This window comes from Taudactylus pleione, unplaced genomic scaffold (assembly GCF_031769625.1).
Source record: "Taudactylus pleione unplaced genomic scaffold, aTauple2 ptg001334l, whole genome shotgun sequence".
Lineage (NCBI taxonomy): Eukaryota > Metazoa > Chordata > Amphibia > Anura > Myobatrachidae > Taudactylus > Taudactylus pleione.
The window spans coordinates 2,887,055-2,914,683 of NW_028285734.1; the positions used below are offsets into that span (position 1 = coordinate 2,887,055).

Genomic DNA, 27,629 nt, shown 5'->3' on the forward strand with positions numbered 1-27,629 from the left:
ACCCAGGGACAGCGGAGGAGGAATACTGCTATGTCTAATTCCCCCCCTGGAATCAGTGAGACAGCGATGCCTCGGGCTCTGATATTATTAGTATTTGCAGCTCTGACCTTTTCCATTAGACATTTCACTGTCTTGCTAATAACCCTGACCTAGAACCAGTACTGACCTCATTTCCTGCACCCTGACCTCTGCTTGTCAAGAGCAATAATTCACTGTACAGACATCTAAATTGCAGGACACAGCGAGCTCCTGTGTCGTTTATGTTACAGTACATCATGAAGGGGCAGAAGGCTTATTAGACACTACCAACATGTATAATAATTTGACCCATACTCTCGAATTTGGGAGTTTCTCCCAGGACTGTAGACAACCCTCTCACACCCCAGTCACTTGGGAGGATGGATGCATGATGATGTAATTACCCCATGCGATGTAATGCCGCATCTGCGAGTAGCTTATATACTTGGTCATCATCAGTGATGTCATTCTTAGTTTCAGCTCTACCTCCTCAATCATGTCGATATTTACTAACAAATTTATAATCATGAACACACTATGGGGTAAATTTACTAAGGTGAGAGTTTGGTCAAGTTTTGTTTTTTTTTAGTGCAAATTGTATTTTATTAAATTCAACAAAATCGTGATAATACATACATGCAAAGAGAATAAACAGTGGCCAAACTATCCTTACATAGAAAAAAGAGGAAACATTCAGTTAATTTGTCAGAACCACTGGAAAAATGTCTAACATCATATTACCTATCATCAATAATCAAATCACAAAAAAAGAAAAACAGACCTACAAAAACAATAATACTGTATTCAGCATAATATGAAAATAAAAAACAAAAAGACATCAAGACAAAGGGAAGGAAAGGGGAGGGGGAGAGAAAGATGGGAAGAAGTACTCACTTTCGATCCAAAGGTGCAAACTCATATTTACAAAAACCAATTAAACCTAAAATAGATATAGAGTGAAATTACAGAGCGGACAAAATAGCAATAGAGGCCTTAATGTGACACACTGGGAAACATACCCATAAAATATAAGAGGGTGAGCAGGAAAGAATAGCCTTAAAGGTATCCGAGTCCTTAAAATCCATCCAACGGAACCAGGTGTTTCCAAAGGACTCATAACCCCCGTCAGCAGGTCAGTATATCATCTATATCCATATAAAAATGTATTCTGTTGAACCAGTCCATCACCGTTGGAGAAGAGGAACACCATCTTACCGGGATAACTGCTTTAGCTGCATTATTCAAATGGCACAACAGAGATTTCTTATATTTTGAGGGGGGTCTGGACGATAAATGGAACAACCAAAACAGAGGTTCTGTAGGGACTGCTTCACCTAAAAATTTTTCAGATAGGGTAAGAACCTCCTTCCAAAAAGATTGGAGAGTAGGGCATTGCCACCAAATATGGAAAGGGATGCCCGGGGCATTAGAACATCGCCAACAAATATTTGGCACACCTATCCCCATTTTAGAAAGAGTGTCCGTACATCTGTACCAATGCGAAAGAAGCTTGTATTGGGTCTCTACAACATTAACATTGGAAGAGCATGCATGGGCTAATTTCAATATTTTTCCCCACTTAACTTCGCCTAGATATTCCCCAATCTCTTGGTCCCAGACTTTTGTGAAACTAGGTAGCGACAGGCTAGAGTCTGCCGACAAAACATTATAAATGAGAGAAATAGTATGCGTCGGGGGGGTTGAGCTGGCACAGGGTTGTTCAAAGGGAGTAAGAGGTAGGCGAAAAACTAAAAAAGGAGCAAGCGAGCGTATAAAATGGCGCACCTGGAGATAACGCCAATGTTCCCTTGATGGGAGGTTCCATTTCTCCCCTACTTCATCAAAGGGGATAAGACTACCTCCACTCATCAGCTGTCCGATTCTAAAGAGTCCTACCTCGAACCAGGATTGAAAAACTTTACCATCCATACCCGGGGGGAATTGTTCGTTAAAGAGAAATGACATGAATGAAGAATGAAGTGATGAAATTGAGGGAGACCGTCTCAGAGTTTTCCAACAATTTAAAGTGGGTAAAATAGTAGGATGGGAAGAACAAGGGAGGGAGGGAAGCCATGGTGATAAAGGAATCCCTAGTGCCTGGTTTTCAATTTGCACCTATTGTTTAGTGGAGTCTGGTCTGGATTGGCATTCTAAAATTCTATGGAGGAGACAAGCCCGGTAGTAACCTCGAATATCAGGGAGACGTAGGCCCCCTCTGTCTTTGTGGCGAAACAAAATATCTCATTTCAAATGTGGTCTACTACCTCCCCAAACAAATTCTCTAATTAACGTTTGGACCTCTAGAAACCAACTACACTGTAGCTTAATAGGTAGGGTCTGCAACAGGTACAGAATCTTGGGAAGAGAATTCATTTTTAGAACTACTAACCTCCCAAACCACGAGAAGGGCCTGGACTTCCACAGATGTAGATCAGAACGGATTTTATTTAAAAGGGGAGGAAAATTGGTCTCAAATAGTCGAGAAAGGTCCCTAGTAGTGATGACACCCAGATATTTCAGTTGAGAAGCATGCCAGGTAAATGAAAACGCTGATTTGAGGCCTGCTACCATCTGAGGCGTTGCCGTAAGATTCACGGCCACCGATTTAGAGTAGTTGACCTTAAAATTAGAGAGGTCTCCAAAGATCTTAAATTCATCAACTAGGTTTGGTAACGAGATAACAGGATTTGTGATTGTGGCCAATAAATCATCGGCGAAAACAGCTAGTTTAAATTCGCCGTAACCTGATATATCTGGGTTAAACCTGATTGACCTTGCCAGAGCTTCCATACAGAGAATAAAAATTAGGGGGGATAGAGGGCAACCCTGTCTAGTCCCATTATTAATAGAGAAAGAATCAGATAGGGAGCCATTGACTCTAACATGAGCAGAGGGAGAGAGGTAGAGGGCAAGGATACGCTGAAAGCAGACAGGACCCAGTCCCAAATGACCCAACACCCCTGACATAAAGCTCCAATCTATTCTATCGAATGCCTTCTCAGCATCTGTAGACAATAAAATAGCTGGAGCATCTGTATTTGAGATGTGGTGGATGAGCGCTATGATTTTGTAGGTGTTGTCCCTGGCTTCCTCCCCCGGAACAAAACCTACTTGGTCATTATGGATAAGAGAAGGTAGGAGGTGTTTTAATCTATTGGCAAGGAGCTTGGCAAATAATTTAACATCGACGTTAAGAAGGGAGATTGGGCGGTAGCTGGGACATAGGGAGGGGTCCTTGTCGTCTTTGGGAATAACCGTTATATGCGCCTCCAGGGATTGGCGAGAAAAGGGGGTTTCAGTCGAGACAGTATTGAAGGCTTGCAAAAGTATAGGAGCTATTTTATCTCTGAAGGCCTTATAATAGTTGATAGTAAAGCTGTCTGGGCCCAGACTTTTCCCCGATGGGGAGGATTTAATTGCCTCCTCCAGCTCAAGCAGAGTAAACGGCTTTTCCAGTTCCTCCTTATCAAAGTCAGCAAGTTTAGGGAACCCGTTTCTAGAAAGGTATACCTCGATGGCTCGTTGTTTCTCACTAATGTCAGGGTAGGTCAGGGGGGGAGAGAGATTATACAGTGAGGAATAATAAGAGCAGAAAGCTCTTGCAATCTGACCAGTATCGTGGAAGACCCGACCCTTCTCATCCTTATTAGAGGAGATAAAAGAACGAGCTATTTGAGTCCTCAGGGCTCTAGCAAGCATTTTACCGGGCTTGTTACCCCACCTATAATACCTACTACGGCACTTCCTAAATGAGTGTTTAACTTTGTCCAGAAGGATCTTATATAGTGCCGTTCGGGTCTTGACTAAATCAGCATATACAGCAGAGGAAAGGGAAGATTTATGTGCCATCTCCAAGGTCTGTATCTGTTGCAGTAATCCTTCTATTTGGTTCCCCCTTTGTTTTTTTAAGTAGGAGCCCAATTGAATGCATTTACCCCTAATAACGCACTTACGAGCTTCCCAAACAGGGAGGCTCGAGACATCAGGAGTAATATTACAGTCTAGGTAAACATCAATAGCCTCCTCCATCTGAGATTTACAGTAAGGGTCAGATAATAGGGATTCATTAAAACGCCATGTTCTATAGGTAGGGTCAGAAGGTCCAAGTGACAGGTCTATAGTAACAAGAGCATGATCTGACCAAGTTGTTATTTCTATAGAAGATGCCCGGACTAGGTGTAGGTGTCTATGTCCCAGCAATACATAGTCTATTCTAGAATAAGACTTATGCGGACTAGAATAATAGGTATAATCCCTCTCCGTGGGGTGAAATATGCGCCAAATATCGGACAGCTGATGAGTATGGAGCAAACGTCTCAACCGTCTTGACGTGCGGCAAGGGGTCGTTGAAGAACCTGAGGAAGTGTCCTGGAGGTGGTCCAAAGTCCCCACCTACTATCAGGGTTCCCTGTTGAAGTCAACATTATCCAGAATCCTCTCAAAAAAAGCCGGTTGACCTTGATTAGGGGAAGTTTTTTTTTTTTTTTTAAACTCACTTTGCTTCACCAATACTCGGGTGAGTTTATCCTTTAACAACTCACAAATTTACTAAGAAGTGAGTTTATCTGAAAGTGAGTTTTCCGATGGTGAAGCAGATCGATTTTTTTCCACCAAATTGAGAGTTTAGATGAGATTACTCACCCGAGATTATCAGTGAGATATGTGAGAGCTTTTTGTGTGGTCTACTGTTAAAAAACCGGGTTAAATGTTTTTTTTTAAAAACTGACATAGGGTCCCCCCAAAAAGCCTAACCAGCCCCAGACTTGCCAGCCAGTCCTGGTGCCTAAAATTACGGGAAACAAAATGAGTAGGGTTCCACCGTAATTTAGGAACCAGCACCTGGCTACAGGTGCAGTCCTGGTTTTAATTATAGGGGGGAAAAAAATGCGAAGGGGTCCCCCTATAATTAAAACCAGCACCGGACCCAAAATGGCCCGGCTGTAATGCTACAGCCCGGAGACCCTTTCACCGGGGCTCCGTGGCTAAAGCATTATCAGCCCAAGCCGGTCGGGCCAAGCCGGGGATCTCAGGGGAGATGGGACCCCCCCCAAGAAGCAGTCCCCCCCCCAAAAAAAACAGGCTTGGTCTGCAGCCCTGGGCTCTTCCCCACACCCCTGGAGCATTGGGTACAGGGTCAAAAAGTGAGAAATATAAGGAAACTATTGTATTTTACAGTGGGACTACAGGTGCCAGCATGCCTGCCCTTTGGCACTTGTGGAATATATCTGTGTGTGGGTGATATGAGGATATATCTGTGTGTGTGTGATATGAGGATATATCTGTGTGTGGGTGATATGAGGATATAACTGTGTGTGGGTGATATGAGGATATATATGTGTGGGGGTGAAATGAGGATATATCTGTGTGTGGGTGATATGAGGATATATCTGTGTGTGGTGGTGATATGAGGATATATCTGTGTGTGGGTGATATTAGGATATATCTGTGTGTGAGTGATATGAGGATATATCTGTGTGTGGTGGTGATATGAGGATATATCTGTGTGGGGGTGATATGAGAATATATCTGTGTGTGGGTGATATGAGGATATATCTGTGTGGGGGTGATATGAGGATATATCTGTGTGGGGGTGATATGAGGATATATCTGTGTGTGGGTGATATGAGGATATATCTGTGTGGGGGTGATATGAGGATATATCTGTGTGTGGTGGTGATATGAGGATATATCTGTGTGGGGGTGATATGAGGATATATCTGTGTGTGGGTGATATGAAAATATATCTGTGTGTGGGTGATATGAGAATATATCTGTGTGTGGGTGATATGAGGATATATCTGTGTGGGGGTGATATGAAGATATATCTGTGTGTGGGGGTGATATGAGGATATATCTGTGTGTGGGTGATATGAGGATATATCTGTGTGGGGGTGATATGAAGATATATCTGTGTGTGGGTGATATGAGGATATATCTGTGTGTGGGTGATATGAGAATATATCTGTGTGTGGGTGATATGAGGATATATCTGTGTGTGGTGGTGATATGAGGATATATCTCTGTGTGGGTGATATGAGGATATATCTGTGTGTGGGTGATATGAGGATATATCTGTGTGTGGTGGTGATATGAGGATATATCTGAGTGTGAGTGATATGAGGATATATCTGTGTGTGGGTTATATGAGGATATATCTGTGTGTGGGTGATATGAGGATATATCTGTGTGGGGGTGATATGAGGATATATCTGTGTGTGGGTGATATGAGGATATATCTGTGTGGGGGTGATATGAGGATATATCTGTGTGGGGGTGATATTAGAATATATCTGTGTGTGGGTGATATGAGGATATATCTGTGTGGAGGTTATATGAGGATATATCTGTGTGTGGGTGATATGAGGATATATCTGTGTGGGGGTGATATGAAGATATATCTGTGTGGGGGTGATATGAGAATATATCTGTGTGTGGGTGATATGAGGATATATATGTGTGGGGGTGATATGAGGATATATCTGTGTGTGGGTGATATGAGGATATATCTGTGTGTGGGTGATATGAGGATATATCTGTGTGTGGGTGATATGAGGATATATGTGTGGGGGTGATATTAGAATATATCTGTGTGTGGGTGATATGAGGATATATCTGTGTGTGGGTGATATGAAGATATATCTGTGTGTGGGTGATATGAGGATATATCTCAGTGTGGGTGATATGAGGATATATCTGTGTGGGTGATATGAGGATATATCTGTGTGTGGGTGATATGAGGATATATCTGTGTGTGGGTGATATGAGGATATATCTGTGTGGGGGTGATATTAGAATATATCTATATGTGGGTGATACAAGGATACAGTATATCTTGGTGTGGGTGGTATGAGTATATATCTACGTGTTGGTGATTGATCATTAGTGGCGAGCACCCACATTCCCGCATACTCCCGCTCCCTGCAGGATTCTATGGATGCCGTTCCTAATGATAGTCACTGGCTTTCCTTATTCCTGTAGAAACGGAGGGACTGCTTGAATTTGGACCCACCAAACTTCTGCCATGGCCAATACTTCTGTGCTTCTCAGAATTACTTGCGAGAGGACGGTGATGAGGGAAAACCTCTATTTCTCTGATCCTGCAGTAAATGAAGGGATTTACCCCCACTGCCCTCTATCATCAATGTGTCCAGTTGTTCCCCAAACGTAACAACCCAAGAAATGGAAAGTGTGTTGAGAGGGATCTCTGACAGCGGGTCTGCAGCCCATGGGCGCAGCCACAGAACTCTCCTGGCGTCTACGGCTAGAGACGCTCCTGGATGGGGAACACATTCCGGCCACAGAAAAATCTATTTGTTTTGCATCATTTACATTTTTTTCCTTTTTAATTAAATATTGCTGACTTATGTTCTGTTATGTAACCTTATGTAGGATCTGCCCAAACTCCAACCTCAGCCGACAGACAGGAAAATACACCAAGAGAAGGAGGTGTCATACACTATATCTGTATGTGGGATGTATGATATATGATATATGTGTGTGGGATGTATGTCTGTGTGTGTGGGATGTATGATATATGTGTGTGTGGGATGAATGATATATGTGTGTGTGGGATGTATGATATAAGTGTGTGTAGCATGTATGATATAAGTGTGTGTAGGATGCATGATATATGTGTGTGTAGGTTGTATGTCTGTGTGTGCGGGATGAATGATATATGTGTGTGTGGGATGTATGATATAAGTGTGTGTAGGATGTATGATATGTGTGTGTAGGATGTATGATATATGTGTGTGTAGGATGTATGATATAAGTGTGTGTAGGATGCATGATATAAGTGTGTGTAGGATGTATGTCTTTGTGTGCGGGATGAATGATATATGTGTGTGTGGGATGTATGATATAAGTGTGTGTAGGATGTATGATATATGTGTGTGTAGGATGTATGATATAAGTGTGTGTAGGATGTATGATATAAGTGTGTGTAGGATGTATGTCTGTGTGTGTGGGATGTATGATATAAGTGTGTGTGGGATGTATGTCTGTGTGTGTGTAGGATGTATGATATAAGTGTGTGTAGGATGTATGATATAAGTGTGTGTAGGATGTATGTCTGTGTGTGTGGGATGAATGATATATGTGTGTGTAGGATGTATGATATAAGTGTGTGTAGGATGTATGTCTGTGTGTGTGGGATGTATAATATATGTGTGTGTAGGATGTATGATATAAGTGTGTGTAGGATGTATGATATAAGTGTGTGTAGGATGTATGTCTGTGTGTGTGGGATGTATGATATAAGTGTGTGTAGGATGTATGTCTGTGTGTGTGTGGGATGTATGATATATGTGTGTGTGGGATGTATGATATAAGTGTGTGTAGGATGTATGATATAAGTGTGTGTAGGATGTATGTCCGTGTGTGTGTGGGATGTATGATATATGTGTGTGTGGGATGAATGATATAAGTGTGTGTAGGATGTATGATATAAGTGTGTGTGGGATGTATGATATAAGTGTGTGTGGGATGTATGTCTGTGTGTGTAGGATGTATGATATAAGTGTGTGTAGGATGTATGATATAAGTGTGTGTGGGATGTATGATATAAGTGTGTGTGGGATGTATGTCTGTGTGTGTGGGATGAATGATATATGTGTATGGGGGGTGTATGATATAAGTGTGTGTAGGTTGTATGTCTGTGTGTGTGGGATGAATGATATATGTGTGTGTGGGATGTATGATATAAGTGTGTGTAGGATGTATGATATAAGTGTGTGTAGGATGCATGATATAAGTGTGTGTGGGATGTATGATATAAGTGTGTGTAGGATGTATGTCTGTGTGTGTGGGCTGAATGATATATGTGTGTGTGGGATGTATGATATAAGTGTGTGTAGGATGTATGATATAAGTGTGTGTGGGATGTATAATATAAGTGTGTGTGGGATGTATGATATATGTGTGTGTAGGATGTATGTCTGTGTGTGTGGGATGTATGTCTGTGTGTGTGTGGGATGTATGATATATGTGTGTGTGGGATGAATGATATATGTGTGTGTAGGATGTATGTCTGTGTGTGTGGGATGAATGATATAAGTGTGTGTAGGATGTATGATATATGTGTGTGTAGGATGTATGATATAAGTGTGTGTAGGATGTATGATATAAGTGTGTGTGGGATGTATCTCTCTGTGTGTGTGGGATGTATGATATATATGTGTGTGTAGGATGTATGATATAAGTGTGTGTAGGATGTATGATATAAGTGTGTGTAGGATGTATGTCTGTGTGTGTGGGATGTATGATATAAGTGTGTGTAGGATGTATGATATAAGTGTGTGTAGGATGTATGATATAAGTGTGTGTAGGATGTATGTCTGTGTGTGGGATGTATGATATATGTGTGTGTGGGATGTATGATATAAGTGTGTGTAGGATGTATGATATAAGTGTGTGTGGGATGTATAATATAAGTGTGTGTAGGATGTATGTCTGTGTGTGGGATGTATGGTATATGTGTGTGTAGGATGTATGATATAAGTGTGTGTAGGATGTATGATATAAGTGTGTGTAGGATGTATGTCTGTGTGTGTGGGATGTATGATATAAGTGTGTGTAGGATGTATGATATAAGTGTGTGTGGGATGTATGATATAAGTGTGTGTGGGATGTATGTCTGTGTGTGTAGGATGTATGATATAAGTGTGTGTAGGATGTATGATATAAGTGTGTGTGGGATGTATGATATAAGTGTGTGTGGGATGTATGTCTGTGTGTGTGGGATGAATGATATATGTGTATGGGGGGTGTATGATATAAGTGTGTGTAGGTTGTATGTCTGTGTGTGTGGGATGTATGATATAAGTGTGTGTAGGATGTATGATATAAGTGTGTGTAGGATGCATGATATAAGTGTGTGTGGGATGTATGATATAAGTGTGTGTAGGATGTATGTCTGTGTGTGTGGGCTGAATGATATATGTGTGTGTGGGATGTATGATATAAGTGTGTGTAGGATGTATGATATAAGTGTGTGTGGGATGTATAATATAAGTGTGTGTGGGATGTATGATATATGTGTGTGTAGGATGTATGTCTGTGTGTGTGGGATGTATGTCTGTGTGTGTGTGGGATGTATGATATATGTGTGTGTGGGATGAATGATATATGTGTGTGTAGGATGTATGTCTGTGTGTGTGGGATGAATGATATAAGTGTGTGTAGGATGTATGATATATGTGTGTGTAGGATGTATGATATAAGTGTGTGTAGGATGTATGATATAAGTGTGTGTGGGATGTATCTCTCTGTGTGTGTGGGATGTATGATATATATGTGTGTGTAGGATGTATGATATAAGTGTGTGTAGGATGTATGATATAAGTGTGTGTAGGATGTATGTCTGTGTGTGTGGGATGTATGATATAAGTGTGTGTAGGATGTATGATATAAGTGTGTGTAGGATGTATGATATAAGTGTGTGTAGGATGTATGTCTGTGTGTGGGATGTATGATATATGTGTGTGTGGGATGTATGATATAAGTGTGTGTAGGATGTATGATATAAGTGTGTGTGGGATGTATAATATAAGTGTGTGTAGGATGTATGTCTGTGTGTGGGATGTATGATATAAGTGTGTGTAGGATGTATGATATAAGTGTGTGTAGGATGTATGATATAAGTGTGTGTAGGATGTATGTCTGTGTGTGTGGGATGTATGATATAAGTGTGTGTAGGATGTATGATATAAGTGTGTGTAGGATGTATGATATAAGTGTGTGTAGGATGTATGTCTGTGTGTGTGTGGGATGTATGATATATGTGTGTGTAGGATGAATGATATAAGTGTGTGTAGGCTGTATGATATAAGTGTGTGTGGGATGTATGATATAAGTGTGTGTGGGATGTATGTCTGTGTGTGTAGGATGTATGATATAAGTGTGTGTAGGATGTATGATATAAGTGTGTGTGGGATGTATGATATAAGTGTGTGTGGGATGTATGTCTGTGTGTGTGGGATGAATGATATATGTGTGTGTGGGATGTATGATATAAGTGTGTGTAGGTTGTATGTCTGTGTGTGTGGGATGAATGATATATGTGTGTGTGGGATGTATGATATAAGTGTGTGTAGGATGTATGATATAAATGTGTGTAGGATGTATGATATAAGTGTGTGTAGGATGTATGTCTGTGTGTGTGGGATGAATGATATATGTGTGTGTGTGATGTATGATATAAGTGTGTGTAGGATGTATGATATAAGTGTGTGTGGGATGTATGTCTGTGTGTGTGGGATGAATGATATATGTGTGTGTGGGATGTATGATATAAGTGTGTGTAGGTTGTATGTCTGTGTGTGTGGGATGAATGATATATGTGTGTGTGGGATGTATGATATAAGTGTGTGTAGGATGTATGATATAAGTGTGTGTAGGATGTATGATATAAGTGTGTGTAGGATGTATATCTGTGTGTGTGGGATGAATGATATATGTGTGTGTAGGATGTATGATATAAGTGTGTGTAGGATGTATGTCTGTGTGTGTGGGATGAATGATATATGTGTGTGTGGGATGTATGATATAAGTGTGTGTAGGATGTATGATATAAGTGTGTGTAGGATGTATGATATAAGTGTGTGTGGGATGTATGTCTGTGTGTGTGGGATATATGATATAAGTGTGTGTAGGATGTATGATGTAAGTGTGTGTAGGATGTATGTCTGTGTGTGTGGGATGAATGATATAAGTGTGTTTGGGATGTATGATATATGTGTGTGTGGGATGTATGATATATGTGTGTGTGGGATGTATGATATTTGTGTGTGTGGGATGTATTATATTTGTGTGGGTGTGGGATGTATGATATTTGTGTGTGTGGGATAAATGATATATGTGTGTGTGGGATGTATGTCTGTGTGTGGGATGCATGATTTATGTGTGTGGGATGTATGATATAAGTGTGTGTAGGATGTATGATATAAGTGTGTGTAGGATGTATGTCTGTGTGTGTGGGATGAATGATATATGTGTGTGTGGGATGAATGATATATGTGTGTGTGGGATGTATGATATAAGTGTGTGTAGGATGTATGATATAAGTGTGTGTGGGATGTATGATATAAGTGTGTGTGGGATGTATGATATAAGTGTGTGTAGGATGTATGATATAAGTGTGTGTGGGATGTATGATATAAGTGTGTGTGGGATGTATGTCTGTGTGTGTGGGATGAATGATATATGTGTGTGTGGGATGTATGATATAAGTGTGTGTAGGTTGTATGTCTGTGTGTGTGGAATGAATGATATATGTGTGTGTGGGATGTATGATATAAGTGTGTGTAGGATGTATGATATAAGCGTGTGTAGGATATATGATATAAGTGTGTGTAGGATATATGTCTGTGTGTGTGGGATGAATGATATATGTGTGTGTGGGATGTATGATATAAGTGTGTGTAGGATGTATGATATAAGTTTGTGTAGGATGTATGTCTGTGTGTGTGGGATAAATGATATATGTGTGTGTGTGGGATGTATGATATAAGTGTGTGTAGGATGTATGATATAAGTGTGTGTAGGATGTATGATATAAGTGTGTGTGGGATTTATGTCTGTGTGTGTGGGATATATAATATAAGTGTGTGTAGGATGTATGATATAAGTGCGTGTAGGATGTATGATATAAGTGTGTGTAGGATGTATGTCTGTGTGTCTGGGATGAATGATATAAGTGTGTGTGGGATGTATGATATAAGTGTGTGTAGGATGTATGATATAAGTGTGTGTAGGATGTATGTCTGTGTGTGTGGGATGTATGATATATCTGTGTGCGGGATGTATGATATAAGTGTGTGTAGGATGTATGATATATGTGTGTGTGGGATGTATGTTATATGTGTTTGGGATGTATGATATATGTGTGTGTGGGATGTATGATATATGTGTGTGTGGGATGTATGATATATGTGTGTGTGGGATGTATGATATTTGTGTGGGTGTGGGATGTATGATATTTGTGTGGGTGTGGGATGTATGATATTTGTGTGTGTGGGATGTATGTCTGTGTGTGGGATGTATGATAACGTGTGTGTAGGATGTATGTCTGTGTGTGGGATGCATGATATATGTGTGTGGGATGTATGTCAGTGTGTGGGATGCATGATATATGTGTGTAGGATGTATGTCTGTGTGTGGGATGCATAATATATGTGTGTGTTTGATGTATGTCTGTGTGTGGGATGTGATATATGTGTGTAGGATGTATGTCTGTGTGTGGGATGCATGATATATGTGTGTGGGATGTATGTCTGTGTGTGGGATGTGATACATGTGTGTGTGGGCAGGGCCGGCTCTCCCGTTACGCATGGTACGCAGCTGCGTAAGGCGCCACATAGTGGAGGGCGCCTCAGCTGCGTACCATGCGGGCCGCGGGCAGACTGTCTCTGTGACACAGCTGCACCACGTGTGTAGCGCTGACCGGACGGCCAGCACTACTCGGCACAAACACACAGCCACCGGCGCCGGCAGCTGTGTGTTTGCTTTAGCAGCTGATGAGAGTCAGACAGACTCTCATCGGCTGCTGCTCCCACTGCCAGAGCCGGACATCTTCCGCTCCCGCAGTTGGTAATGGGAGTGACGTCATGACGTGCCGTCACTCCCGTAATGCAAAGCGGCGGACAGAGGAGCTGATATCGGCGGCGGGACCAGGAGCAGGAGCGGGTTTCAGGTAAGTGTTTTTTTTATTTATTCTTATTACGTCTCTACTGCGGGAGGCGGGGGAAGGTGGATTACTACTGGGGGCACTACAAGGGGGGGATTACTAGGGGGGAATACTACTGGGGACACTACAGGGGGTAATACTACTGGGGACACTACAGGGGGTAATACTACTGGGGGCACTACAAGGGGGGGGAAATACTACTGGGGCACTACAAGGGGGGATTAGTACTGAGGGCACTACAAGGGGGGGATTACTACGGAGGGCACTACAAAGGGGGGATTACTACTGGGGGCACTACAAGGGGGGGACTACTACTAGGGGCACTACAAGAGGGGGATCTACTACTAGGGGCACTACAAGGGGGGGGACCACTGCTGAGGGCACTATATAAAGGGCATTGCATAGGGGGTACTGCATAGGGGGGGAGTACTACTGGGGCACTATATAAGGGGAATACTACTGGGGGCACAAGGGGCACTGCACAGGTGGGATCACTACCGGGGGCACTGTAAAAGGGGCACTGCATAGGGGGTACCACTACTGGGTGCACTGCATAGGAGGACTACTACTGGGGGCACTATATAAGGGGAATACTACTTGGGGCACTGCACAGGGGGCCCACTACCGGTGGCACTGTAAAAGGGGCACTGCATAGGGGGGCGCCAAAAAATATACTTGCTTACCAAAAAATTTGGGCTAGGGCCGGTCCTGTGTGTGGGATGAATGATAGATGTGTGTGTGGAATGCATGATATATGTGTGTGTGGAATGTATGATATACAGTCAGGTGCATAAATATTGGGACATTGACAGAATTTTAATATTTTGGCCTCTATTCACCACCACAATGGCTTTGAAATGAAACAAACAAGATGTGCTTTAACTGCAGATTTTCAGATTTAATTTGAGGGTAATTACATCCAAATCAGGTGAACGGTGTAGGAATTACTACGGTTTCTATATGTGCCTCCCACTTTTTAAGGGGCCAAAAGTAATGGGACAAACTAAACAATCCTAAATCTAACTTTCACTTTTGAATACTTTGTTGCAAATCCTTTGCAGGCAATTACAGCCTGAAGTCTGGAACGCATAGACATCACCAGACGCTGGGTTTCATCCCTGGTGATGCTCTGCCAGGCCTCTACTGCAAATGTCTTCAGTTCCTGCTTGTTCTTGGGGCATTTTCCCTTCAGTTTTGTCTTCATCAAGTGAAATGCATGCTCAATCGGATTCAGGTCAGGGGATTGACTTGGCCATTGCATAACATTCCACTTTTTAGCCTTAAAAAACTCTTTGGTTGCTTTTGCAGTATGCTTCGGGTCATTGTCCATCTGCACTGTGAAGTGCCGTCCAATGAGTTCTGAAGCATTTGACTGAATATGAGCATATAATATTGCCCGAAACACTTCAGAATTCATTCTGCTGTCACATCATCAATAAATACAAGGGAACCAGTTCCATTGGCAGCCATACATGCCCACGCCATGACACTACCACCACCATGCTTCACTGATGAGGTGGTATGTTTTGGATCATGAGCAGTTCCTTTCCTTCTCCATACTATTCTCTTCCCATCACTCTGGTACAAGTTGATCTTTGTCTCATCTGTCCATAGGATGTTGTTCCAGAACTGTAATGGCTTTTTTAGATGTTGTTTGGCAAACTCTAATCTGGTCTTCCTGTTTTTGAGGCTCACCAATGGCTTTCATCTTGTGGTGAACCCTCTATATTCACTCTTGTGAAGTCTTCTCTTGATTGTTGACTTTGACACATATACACCTACCTCCTGGAGAGTGTTCTTGATTTAGCCAAATGTTGTGAAGGGGTTTTTCTTCGCAAGGGAAATAATTCTTCTGTCATCCACCACAGTTGTTTTCCATGGTCTTCCGGGTCTTTTGGTGTTGCTGAGCTCTCCGATGCGTTCTTTCTTTTTAAGAATGTTCCAAACAGTTGATTTGGCCACACCTAATGTTTTTGCTATCTCTCTGATGGTTGTTTTGATTTTTCAGCCTAATGATGGCTTGCTTCACTGATAGTGACAGCTCTTTGGATCTCATATTGAGAGTCGACAGCAACTGATTCCAAATGCAAATGTCACACCTAGAATCAACTCCAGACCTTTTACCTGCTTGATTGATAATGAAATAACGAGGGACTCTGCCCACACCTGTCCATGAAATAGCTTTTGAGTTGATAGTCCCATTACTTTTGGCCCCTTAAAAAGTGGGAGGCAAATATAGAAACCTTTGTAATTCCTACACCGTTCACCTGATTTGGATGTAATTACCCTCAAATTAAATCTGAAAGTCTGCAGGTAAAGCACATCTTGTTTGTTTCATTTCAAAACCATTGTGGTGGTGAATAGAGGCCAAAATCTGAAAATTCTGTCAATGTCCCAATATTTATGCACCTGACTGTATGTCTGTGTGTGTGTGGGATGTCTGTGTGTGGGATGCACAATATATGTGTGTAGGATGTATGTCTGTGTGTGGAATGTATGTCTGTGTGTGGGATGCATGATATATGTGTGTAGGATGTATGTCAGTGTGTGGGATGCATGATATATGTGTGTAGGATGTATGTCAGTGTGTGGGATGCATGATATATGTGTGTAGGATGTATGTCAGTGTGTGGGATGCATGATATATGTGTGTAGGATGTATGTCAGTGTGTGGGATGCATGATATATGTGTGTAGGATGTATGTCAGTGTGTGGGATGCATGATATATGTGTGTAGGATGTATGTCAGTGTGTGGGATGCATGATATATTTGCAAAAATCTAAAAAAAAACTTTTGACACGTTGTCAGTATGGGGCATTGTGGGTAGAACTTTGAGGACAAAAATTAATTTATTCCATTTTGGAATAAGGCTATAACATAAAATGTGTAAAAAAGAGTTGTGAATACTTGAAGAAGACCAGCGTCCCAGCGCCTGCGCAATTAACCTGGCAGGCGCTGGGATCGGCACATGCACAAAAGTGGCAGTGGCTTCACACATGCGCAAAATGCCAGCTTCTAGGGACTGTATCAGCTGCAGCCCCTAGAAGCCAGGTAGAGCAGCCCGAAAAGGCTTCTCCCTGAGACTGCCTGTTGTGTATGTGACTGACAGGTAGCGCCTCCAATGGGAAGCCACTGCCAGTCACAGTGTAGCCAGTGCAGTCACGGACTGCAACTGGCTCACTACGGTGGCGGATTTTATTGGGAAGGGCTGACGGTTCTGTGTAAAATCCGCCACTGGTAGGGATATAGAGATATATGAAACAAAGGCCACATTATTACTTACAGTACTGAGACCTGGTGACTGTGGCAGAAATTGCAGTACACTGACCTCGTTATCATGTACATGGTACCAGCGTGGGATAACGTGTGCTGTCTGACATGGCGCGCTATCCTGCTAGTAGCAGCAATTAGACAGACTGTGGGCCCGATTCAGACCCGATCGCTAAACAACGGATGCACGCTATGGGCGATTGTTGCCCGTCTGCGCATGTGTATGCGGCAAAATATGCATGCGCATACCAGTCACTGGACGCTACTTTGATTGACAGAATGCGCCGTTTGTGGGTGGTAACGGGAAGGTGCTTGTGAACGAGGGAGTGGTGCTGTGAACGCAGGCGTGTCTGGGCGCCAAAACTGAGTTTTATGGGTGTGCATAATTAGCAAAGATGTGTCATTGTACGCATCACTTGGTTGTATTTCAGCCTGCAGTGATCGCAGTTTTTGCGGTGGGGTAGGGTCTACCTCAAGTGTTGCGTGCAGCTCCGATGGCTCTCGATGTTACCGATTAATCATACACTTCCTGGAGATGATGTGTGTTAAGAAAGCAAAGAGGGCGTCTTTAGACTGGCGTGCGTTCGCTATGCTGTCTCTTTTAAATACATAGAGGGCGTCCTTACACCAGTGCGATCGCAGAATTTGCATACCCGGTCCCTTTGGGCTGCGAGAGAGCGTAGCTTAGCGTCCAGGTCTGAATCGACCCCTGTGGCTATAGATGGGTGCGCATGGTCAGCGACAATACTCAGGTAGGCAGCAGCATTTATACTCTTTTAGTATTAAACTGCCTAATCGGTGCCTAGGAAGTATTTCCCACTTCATTACGAATCCACCAGCCTGATCCGTTGTCACAAGCTAGTCACATTTCTCTCCCATTCTGCTGTTTGGCCTGAACAAGAACTGAACCTACTGACACTTGTCTGCATGCTACTATGCATTGAGTTATTGCCATATGATTGGCTGATTAGATATTTATATTAATGAGCCCATGTATTGGCGCACCTAATAAAGGGGCCTCTGAGTGTGGGGATATATCTGGGAGGGTGGGATGCAGGGATAAATCTGGGTGCTGGGATGTAGGGACTTATCTCGGGTGCGGGGGGGGGTGTATCTAGGTGGGAGGGGTACATGTGTAGGGGTATATTTTTGGCGGTGGGGAATGCACGTACATAAATGGGGGGGGGTATATACATGTGTGAGGGGGCTATGTATCTGGGTGTGCACTAGGGGGGGTTTCTGAGTTCCTGCGCAGCCGAACAGTCCTTTAGATGCTTAAGACAGGCATCCTGCAGCCTGCACAGCCAATCAAAGCATCCTCAGGACACTCCAGTCTGCGTTGCACTTACCAGTGCTGCCCTCTGTGCGACGTAATTAAGTCATGCGAGCGATGTCATGACGTTGCACGCTCAGGGGCGAGGGCTACCACAGGGCGCATTAGAGCCCTGTTACGGTGCTGGCTACAGGGACACATCTTGGGGGGGTAGCACTTTGTGTGGGGTACAGCATAAGTGCTCAGAACTCTAGTATTGGTTACACGCGGCTGACATTCAGTGGGGATGGCAGTCACAGTGTAGTAGAAGCTCCGGGCTGTGCAGGTTCAGACACTGACAGACAGCTGATTCCCTCCACCTTATAACAGATGGAATTTCATTATGCTAATGAGCTGTAAAAGTATTTGCTGTGTGTTGTCCTGATACATGTAACAGTCTGCAGCTTCTAATATAGTACACAGAATGCTCAGAGTAATGCACCCGCCAGCCCGCTGTCACATTTACCAACTGCTACCCATGTAAATGCTTCATTACCTAACTGCTATATGAGACAGAGCTGCACCCATGCCGGCTCTGCAGACGTAGCTCGCATTTTTATCAACTGTGCGTGCTGCGGAGCATACAGCTGTTTTCAGGGGATACACGCAAATATTTTGTAGTCTCATATAGGAATACAGGGCCTGATTCAGAGCCGCTCGCAAAAAGCGAGTGCTCGGTCTCAACCAGGGCGGCCGCATGTTTTTTTTTGTTCGTCCTCCTGGCCGCTCGCTAAGCTGTGGGCGACCACCCACAGCTTTAGTGAGCGGCCAGATGATGGTTGCGACCATTGGGCTTGCAACGAGACCCTTGTGGTAGGCTCTCGTCCGTCGCAAGCCCCAGTGAGCTTCCGGCTCTAATAGAGCCGGAAGCTCACCACTGACATCACTCGTGATGTCAGTGGGGCCGCCCCCTGTTTGGCCAGCCACCCCCCCCTCCCCGACACGCCTACCAAACGGGGCGAGCTGTCGATCAACATCAAGAGCTGCCCCTTTTGGTTGCGAGCGCCGGAGCAAGTGATTTCTCCCTCACTCCGGGGCTCCCATGTGCACTGCCCGGCCATCGACCCACTTGCAAGCGGGTCTGAATCAGGCCCACAGAGCCTAATTCAGAGATGTATCTCCGATTGTGCTGGTCTGCGACGGCACAAGATCCATACTGTGCATGTGCATTACGGGTTCTGCGTGTTCGCACGCAGAGCGGCAGCAGACTGTCAGTGATTGACAGTCTGCTGCCATTTCTGGATGGGGAGGGGGTGGCGACGGCCTCCATTTCCCCAAACGTAGTCGTGTCACCACCGTTTTGGGGGAGGGGCGAGGCCAGGATCTCCGTCAGGCTGAAGGAGATTTCCTGGCCTCTTTTGTGCAACTGCATTCACTGGTGTGAGTGACCCTATGGTCACTCGAGCCAGCAGATCACGCAGATGCTGCATCCATGGACGCAGCTCGGATCAGTAATGCATTCAGGAGGTGTGACGCCTCCTGCTGCATTACCATAACATTGTTATCGCTCTGCTACCATGGTAGCAGCTGCGATAGCAATACCGTAGGACTATGATCAATCCCATAGAGTATATGTTTCTGTTTTATAATAAAATGCAAGATGGCATTTTATACCTTTGTATACAGTAAGATGTTTGTATATTATATATGATATTTGCCTTTCATTCGCTGTCAGCCATAAACTGATTCGTTGTCTGTTCCGCAGGCCTGGTCTCCCTAACACGATATTCATGGAGTACCAAGCTTTCCCAGACTTCCAGCCACACCGCAGCCCGCTTCCCTACGGAGGTGAACGCAGTATGGTGCCCGGCATTGGAGACCCACCACCCAGAGAGCGGCATCGGGTGGTGATGTACCAGCAGGAAAGCTTGGCTTTTGGAGGAGTCCCCACTGTTTGTACTGAGAGACAGTTGGGGTTCAGCCCAGTGCGGGGTCCTCTTAACCCCGGAATCCCTGGAGTGACGAATCACATAGAGGATCCCTGGTTCATGACCTTCCAGAAAAAGGAAGTTGACCACTTTATGGAGCCTAGAACACCCACTGGAGACAGATATCACATCCCAGAAGATTTATGTGCACAAGATAACAGAGGGAACAGTAGTACAGAGAGTGACCAGCCCGAAACACCATCTTTCCCCATCCATGAGAGTCCGCGACCACTATGCCGAACGTCACAGGGCTCAGAGCGGGCGAAATCGGCATGTAAGTGACCGACTGACACTAATGACCCGATGTGACCTCCACTATGGTGCCATTTCTCTGGTGTCACAGACGAGGCTACAATGCTGCGTTCTGTGTTATATTATTAACCACCTTCCCGTTCCTGTATATGTGACACCCAAAATGTGCCTGGGGCACTGCATATGGGCACCACGACGGGGCTGTTCCTAATTTTTACTTTACATTACTCCCATATGGACCCGCCTCCTCCCTGGGGGGGAGGGAGGCGCCGTAGCACGCATGTTCTTTGGGCACCCTGGCTACACGCTACCCCTCTGCCAGGGCCGCCTACATGCATTTGCCCCCCAGGCTAAAAGTTGCCAGCCAGCCCCTGATCACTAGTGATGTCAGTGGGGCCGGCCCCAGACGGTAGGCGTTCCCATGGGAACGCCTTTGTCTGGCCAGCCACGCCCCCGGCACGCCTACCAAAGGGGTCGTGCTGTCACTCACCATCGACAGCATGCCCCCTTTGTAGCGAGACCCATAGCGATGGCTTGCCCTTCGCTATCCAGGTCTCGCACATGTGCACTGGCCCAACATCGACCCGCTTGTGAGCGCTCGCGAGCGGGTCTGAATCAGGCCCAATGTCTCATCCTCTCAATAAAATTTGTCTTTAAAAATAAATAAATAAATAATAATAATAATAATAATAATAATATGCAGAATATATCACTATGGGCCATATTCAATTAGAGACGAAAAAGCCATTTTCGCCTGGTTTTTTTTGCAAAAATTTTGCCTAAAAAAAATGTCGCCAAATTCAATTCCAGGAGAATTTCGCCTAAGCGGAAACAATTCTCCAAAAAAGTTTCTCCAATGGATAGCGGGTGAAAAGAAATGCTAAATCTTTATTTTGGGGTGCAAATGTAGGGAAACGACTCAGAACCCTTGGGACAGCACCCCAAAGGACAAATCTGCAAAATAAAGACATGTCATTTTTGGGGTGAAAGTTTAAAAAGTGGGGGGATAAACATAAAAACTAGTGAAATAGGCTTCTTGGGGATCCCCAAGGATGGGTCAGGTGTTTTTGGGATTGCAGGTGCATGCAGCAGGTGGATTTTTCATGTTTTTAAAAAGTTCACTTTAGAGACATAAAAATATGCGAGCCCCCATTTTCATGTACCCCATATTTGAGAGGACTAGTTATTTTCTCCAAAAAATACAGCTTTATGCCGTTCTTCACCACTTTTACAAAGACACTAATAGCAAGCAATTTACACAACTCAAGTACCCAAAATAGTCTTATTAGGGCTATTAGTACACATCTATATTGATTCCCTATGTTAATGTATCTTTTTCTGGGGTACAGACTGATTTCCCCAATTCTTTCAGTACTTTTCGCCCGTTCCGCATTCGCCTATTTCCGTTTTCGCCTGCTTTGCAATTGAATTAGGCGAAAAGTGGGGACAAGCATGGAATGAATTAGCCTCTGAAACAGGCGAATGAAGCGAAAAGTCGGACAGGCGAACACTTCGCCTCTAACTGAATTCCCCTCATTGTATCTGATGGGACAGAGAAATGTTCTGCAGATCACTAGAGGTCAGTAATGTAATAATCTGCAGAATATATCAGTATGTATCTTGTCAGGGGGTAGATGGTACAGAGCAATGTTCTGCAGATCACTAGAGAAGTCAGTAATGTAATAACCTGCAGAATATATAACTGTGTATCTGTCAGAGAGTGGATGGGACAGAGCAATGTTCTGCATGTCTCTAGGGGACAGTAATGTAATAATCTGCAGAATATATCACTATGTATGTGTCAGGGGGTACATGGGACAGAGCAATGTTCTGCATGTCTCTAGGGGACAGTAATGTAATAATCTGCATAATATATAACTGTGTATCTGTCAGGTGGTAGATGGGACAGAAATGTTCTGCAGATCACTAGAGAGGTCAGTAATGTAATAATATGCAGAATATATAACTGTGTATCTGTCAGAGAGTGGATGGGACAGAGCAATGTTCTGCATGTCTCTAGGGGACAGTAATGTAATAATCTGCAGAATATATCAGTATGTATCTGTCAGGGGGTAGATGGTACAGAGCAATGTTCTGCAGGTCTCTAGAGAAGTCAGTAATGTAATAACCTGCAGAATATATAACTGTGTATCTGTCAGAGAGTGGATGGGACAGAGAAATGTTGTGCAGGTCTCTAGAGGACAGTAATGTAATAATCTGCAGAATATATCACTGTGTATATGTCAGGGGATAGATGGGACAGAGCAATGTTCTGCAGATCACTAGAGAGGTCAGCAATATAATAATAGGTAAAAAGAAAAGGTGGTAATAAAGGTAGAGGTTGGCACAAATGTCTCCTGGGTATCGAGTGATTTCCTGGCCTGACTGGCACACTCTGACAGAACATTTATTATATTTTGCCACCATAGGGCGTAAACTTCGCCTGTATCTCCCGGATGTCAGCAGCTCCCTGCCCTCCCCGTCAGCAGAAGATGACTCTGTATTTCCTGAGGTAGAAGACCCCAGTCCTGCAGCAGCTGAAGTGAAGGTGTCTCCTGACGTTCTGGAGGTGACGGCGCCCCCTGGTAAGGTGGAGCAGGAGAGGTGGAGATTCTCAGCCTCGGAGCTTATCAGCAAACTGCAGCTTACTCAGCGTAGAAACAACTTCACTGCTAGGATTGGCAAGTCCCTCTCCACCAAAATCACCCTAAGAGAAAGAGGGGCATCTGCTGGCCAGGAAGGTGTGTACAGTGCCAGTTGGGTATCTTGCCATGCTGCGTTTACATCTACTCAGAAACTAAATTACAGAGCATCAAATTATATGAAACGCCTAAAGTGTACATGTCTCATACATAGATTACACCCTATCCGTTCACTAGGAAACAGTGACATCACTGATAATGCAGCCTATCCAGTCACTAGGAGCCAATGACATCACTGAGAGTGCAGCCTATCCAATCACTAGGAGCCAGTGATATCACTGAGAGTGCAGCCTATCCAGTCACTAGGAGCCAGTGATATCACTGAGAGTGCAGCCTATCCAGTCACTAGGAGCCAATGACATCACTGAGAGTGCAGCCTATCTAGTCACTAGGAGCCAATGACATCACTGAGAGTGCACCCTATCCATTCACTAGGAGCCAGTGATATCACTGAGAGTGCAGCCTATCCAGTCACTAGGAGCCAGTGATATCACTGAGAGTGCAGCCTATCCAGTCACTAGGAGCCAGTGACATCACTGAGAGTGCAGCCTATCCAGTCACTAGGAGCCAGTGACATCACTGAGAGTGCAGCCTATCCAGTCACTAGGAGCCAGTGATATCAGTGAGAGTGCAGCCTATCCAGTCACTAGGAGCCAGTGATATCACTGAGAGTGCAGCCTATCCAGTCACTAGGAGCCAGTGACATCACTGAGAGTGCAGCCTATCCAGTCACTAGGAGCCAGTGACATCACTGAGAGTGCAGCCTATCCAGTCACTAGGAGACAGTGACATCAGTGAGAGTGCAGCCTATCCAGTCACTAGGAGCCAGTGATATCAGTGAGAGTGCAGCCTATCCAGTCACTAGGAGCCAGTGATATCACTGAGAGTGCAGCCTATCCAGTCACTAGGAGCCAGTGATATCAGTGAGAGTGCAGCCTATCCAGTCACTAGGAGCCAGTGACATCACTGAGAGTGCAGCCTATCCAGTCTCTAGGAGCCAGTGATATCACTGAGAATGCAGCCTATCCAGTCACTAGGAGCCAGTGATATCACTGAGAGTGCAGCCTATCCAGTCACTAGGAGCCAGTGATATCACTGAGAGTGCAGCCTATCCAGTCACTAGGAGCCAGTGACATCACTGAGAGTGCAGATTATCCAGTCTCTAGGAGCCAGTGATATCACTGAGAATGCAGCCTATCCAGTCACTAGGAGCCAGTGACATCACTGAGAGTGCAGCCTATCCAGTCACTAGGAGCCAGTGATATCAGTGAGAGTGCAGCCTATCCAGTCACTAGGAGCCAGTGATATCACTGAGAGTGCAGCCTATCCAGTCACTAGGAGCCAGTGACATCACTGAGAGTGTAGCCTATCCAGTCACTAAGAGCCAGTGATATCAGTGAGAGTGCAGCCCATCCAGTCACTAGGAGCCAGAGATATCACTGAGAGTGCAGCCTATCCAGTCACTAGGAGCCAGTGACATCACTGAGAGTGCAGCCTATCCAGTCACTAGGAGTTAGTGATATCAGTGAGAGTGCAGCCTATCCGGTCACTAGGAGCCAGTGATATCAGTGAGAGTGCAGCCTATCCGGTCACTAGGAGCCAGTGACATCACTGAGAGTGCAGCCTATCCAGTCACTAGGAGCCAGTGATATCAGTGAGAGTGCAGCCTATCCAGTCACTAGGAGCCAGTGATATCAGTGAGAGTGCAGCCTATCCAGTCACTAGGAGCCAGTGACATCAGTGAGAGTGCAGCCTATCCAGTCACTAGGAGCCAGTGACATCACTGAGAGTGCAGTCTATCCAGTCACTAGGAGCCAGTGACATCACTGAGAGTGCAGCCTATCCAGTCACTAGGAGCCAGTGACATCACTGAGAGTGCAGGCTATCCATTTAGTAGGAACCAGTGATATCACTGTGAGTGCAGCTAAACAATTCACTATGAACTAGGGGCCTATTCATGATGTTAATTATCATCCGAACGGACCCCGATAATTAACATTCTAACTCGCCGCAGCTGCCGGAGCAATTCATCATTGCTCCGGCGCGGTGACAGCTGATGTGAAGTCAGATGTCCCTGCGAGCGGCGTCACTATGCCTTTTCGGAGCAGTGAATCTTTTCACTAACCCTTTCGGAGGAGTGACCGGAGTGTGCATGCATGTCCTACAGGTCACGTATGTGCACAAGAGCGCCGATGTCCAGCGGAAGAAGCCGGACAGGGACAGAGGGATCCTAAAGGATCCCTCTTTTGCAACCCGGACCTCATCCCCATAGGAAGATGGCGAATGCTACCGCACTCAAGCTCCAAAAATATTGTATTTTCGGAGCTTGATGAATTCTGTCCCCATACTAGTGTATGGGGACAGCGGGCCATTCCGCGGGACGAAGGTACCTTCTTACCTTCTTTACCTTCTTGATGAATGGCCCGATAACTTCATTTTTACAATTGCAGGTGAAAATGTTCATTTTCATCTGCCTTTGTAAAAATTAAGTGATGATGAATAGGCCCCCTAGTGACATCACTGAGAATGCAACCTAGCCATTCACTAGGGACCAGTGACATCACTGAGAATGCAGTCTATCCAGTCCTTAGGGACCAGTGACATGACTGAGAGTGCAATCTGTACATTCGCTAGAAATCAGTGACATCACTGAGAATGCAACCTATGCGTTCACTAGGAACCAGTGACATCACTGAGAGTGCAGACTATACATTCACTGATAGCTAGTGACATCACTGAGAATGCAGCCTATCCATTCACTAATAACCGATGACATTACTAAGAATTCAGTCAATCCTTCAGGAACCTGTGACATCAATGAGAGTGCAACTTATCCATTCACTAGGAACTAGGACCGTGACATGACTGAGAGTGCAGCCTATCCATGCACTAGAAAACAGTGACATCACTGAGATTGCAGCCAATCCCTTCACTAGAAGCCAGTGACTTCACTGAGAAAGCAGCCTATCCATTCACTAGTAACCATTGACATCACTGAGAATGCAGCCTATCCATTCACTAGTAACCAGTGACATCACTGAGAGTGCTGATGCAGCGGTGAGAGCTGAACTCTCAATGCTAGTTACATGGGGCCACCTCCCAGTAGAAGTAACTGCAGAACTTGAATGATGGAGACAACAAACATAAACATAATATACTTATCTACCACCTCTCCGTATTTATTACTTATAAACCAGAAATTCCAGAAATAACTTGTGACTTCATGTATAGGGAAATCTGGAGGAAGGGAGAGGAGATGCAATAGTGCGGGGGTGACAAGTCTTCTTCAGCCAGCTGCCGCAGACACAGACACCTCCTGGCTCAGGTAAGTACATTGCTCACTCAAAGACTTTCATTAACTGCAATATCACTGTAAGATTATTATCCTTTGTTTATGTGGAGCCACAAGAGGTCCGCAGACATGTAAACAGGGGAAGCAATCGGAAAGCCGTCTGCCTATATACCGGCAGCCAGCTTCCCGACTGTCTTATCCCGGCAAGGGTGAAATGCCGGGCGTCTAGATGTAGACGCCCGCATTTCCCCGACGCCGGGAGACCGGCGCCCGGCATCACGATCGTAGTGATGCCGGGCGCCGCGAGCAGACAGCCGCGGGGGGGGAGGGTTAGGTTTAGGGCTCCCGGGGGGGACTTAGGGTTAGGCACCCCCCCGGGAGGGTTAGGCTAGGGGGAGGGAGGGTTAGACACCCCCGGGGGGGACTTAGGGTTAGGCACCCCCCCGGGGGACTTAGGTTTAGGCAGCGGGGAAGGGGGTGGTTAGGGTTAGGCACTTAGAGGGGGGATTAGGGTTAGGCACTTGGGGGGGAAGTTAGGGTTAGGCACCCCTAAGGAGGGTTAGGGTTAGGAGGGTTAGGGTTAGGAGGGTTAGGTTAGTGGATACTTACCTATCCACGATCGGGATTTCCAGCGCTGTCGGGCTGCAGCTGTTTCGCACTCTGCTCCTGTCGGGCAGCTGCTGACGGGAACAGAGATAGTATGAACAGAACAAGAACAAGTGACTTACAGTATAGAACATTGCAGAACATGGACAAGGTTTATAAACATTGCTGCCACAGACATTGGGCCTGATTCGGCTAATGCTGCCGCAGCTATGATCTTTTCAGCTAATGGAACAGCGGCCGGGACTTGTACCGAGGCGTCCACTGGAGCCATCACTGCTGTCCGCAACTGTGTACACATAGGCGGCATTGGACGCAGATCATGCAAACATCGACTCCTTAACCCCGGAGCCATGTTTCCTGTAACCACATCCGATTGGCTGATTACTCACTTCTGTTTTTCCACCGCTCACGTCATGCGTATATTACGTGATTCTGTCATTATATATTAGCAAGAGTCTTATTTTTTGTACATGAGAATGAAAATTAGACCTGTATTTATTTTTTTAATTATTATTATTATTATTATTATTATTATTTAATTAAAACCTAATAGCAAATGACTAT

At 44.6% G+C, this 27,629-nt stretch overlaps 1 protein-coding gene across 4 annotated transcripts in view; it reads left to right on the forward strand.

Annotated features, from left to right (window-relative positions):
• Nucleotides 1–27,629, forward strand: part of ARHGEF19 (Rho guanine nucleotide exchange factor 19) — a 93,258-nt gene that overhangs the window by 34,761 nt on the left and 30,868 nt on the right. For 2 of the 4 annotated variants that reach the window (XM_088463238.1, XM_088463242.1), the window contains exons 1-4: nt 7,367–7,482; nt 19,991–20,487; nt 22,895–23,206; nt 26,399–26,492. In XM_088463238.1, coding sequence (XP_088319364.1) covers nt 7,382–7,482; nt 19,991–20,487; nt 22,895–23,206; nt 26,399–26,492 — 1,004 coding nt within the window. In that variant the 5' untranslated portion in view covers nt 7,367–7,381. Of the gene's footprint in view, nt 1–7,366; nt 7,483–19,990; nt 20,488–22,894; nt 23,207–26,398; nt 26,493–27,629 lie in introns of those variants that run through there. The other 2 variants (XM_088463241.1, XM_088463239.1) reach the window with 2 other exon arrangements.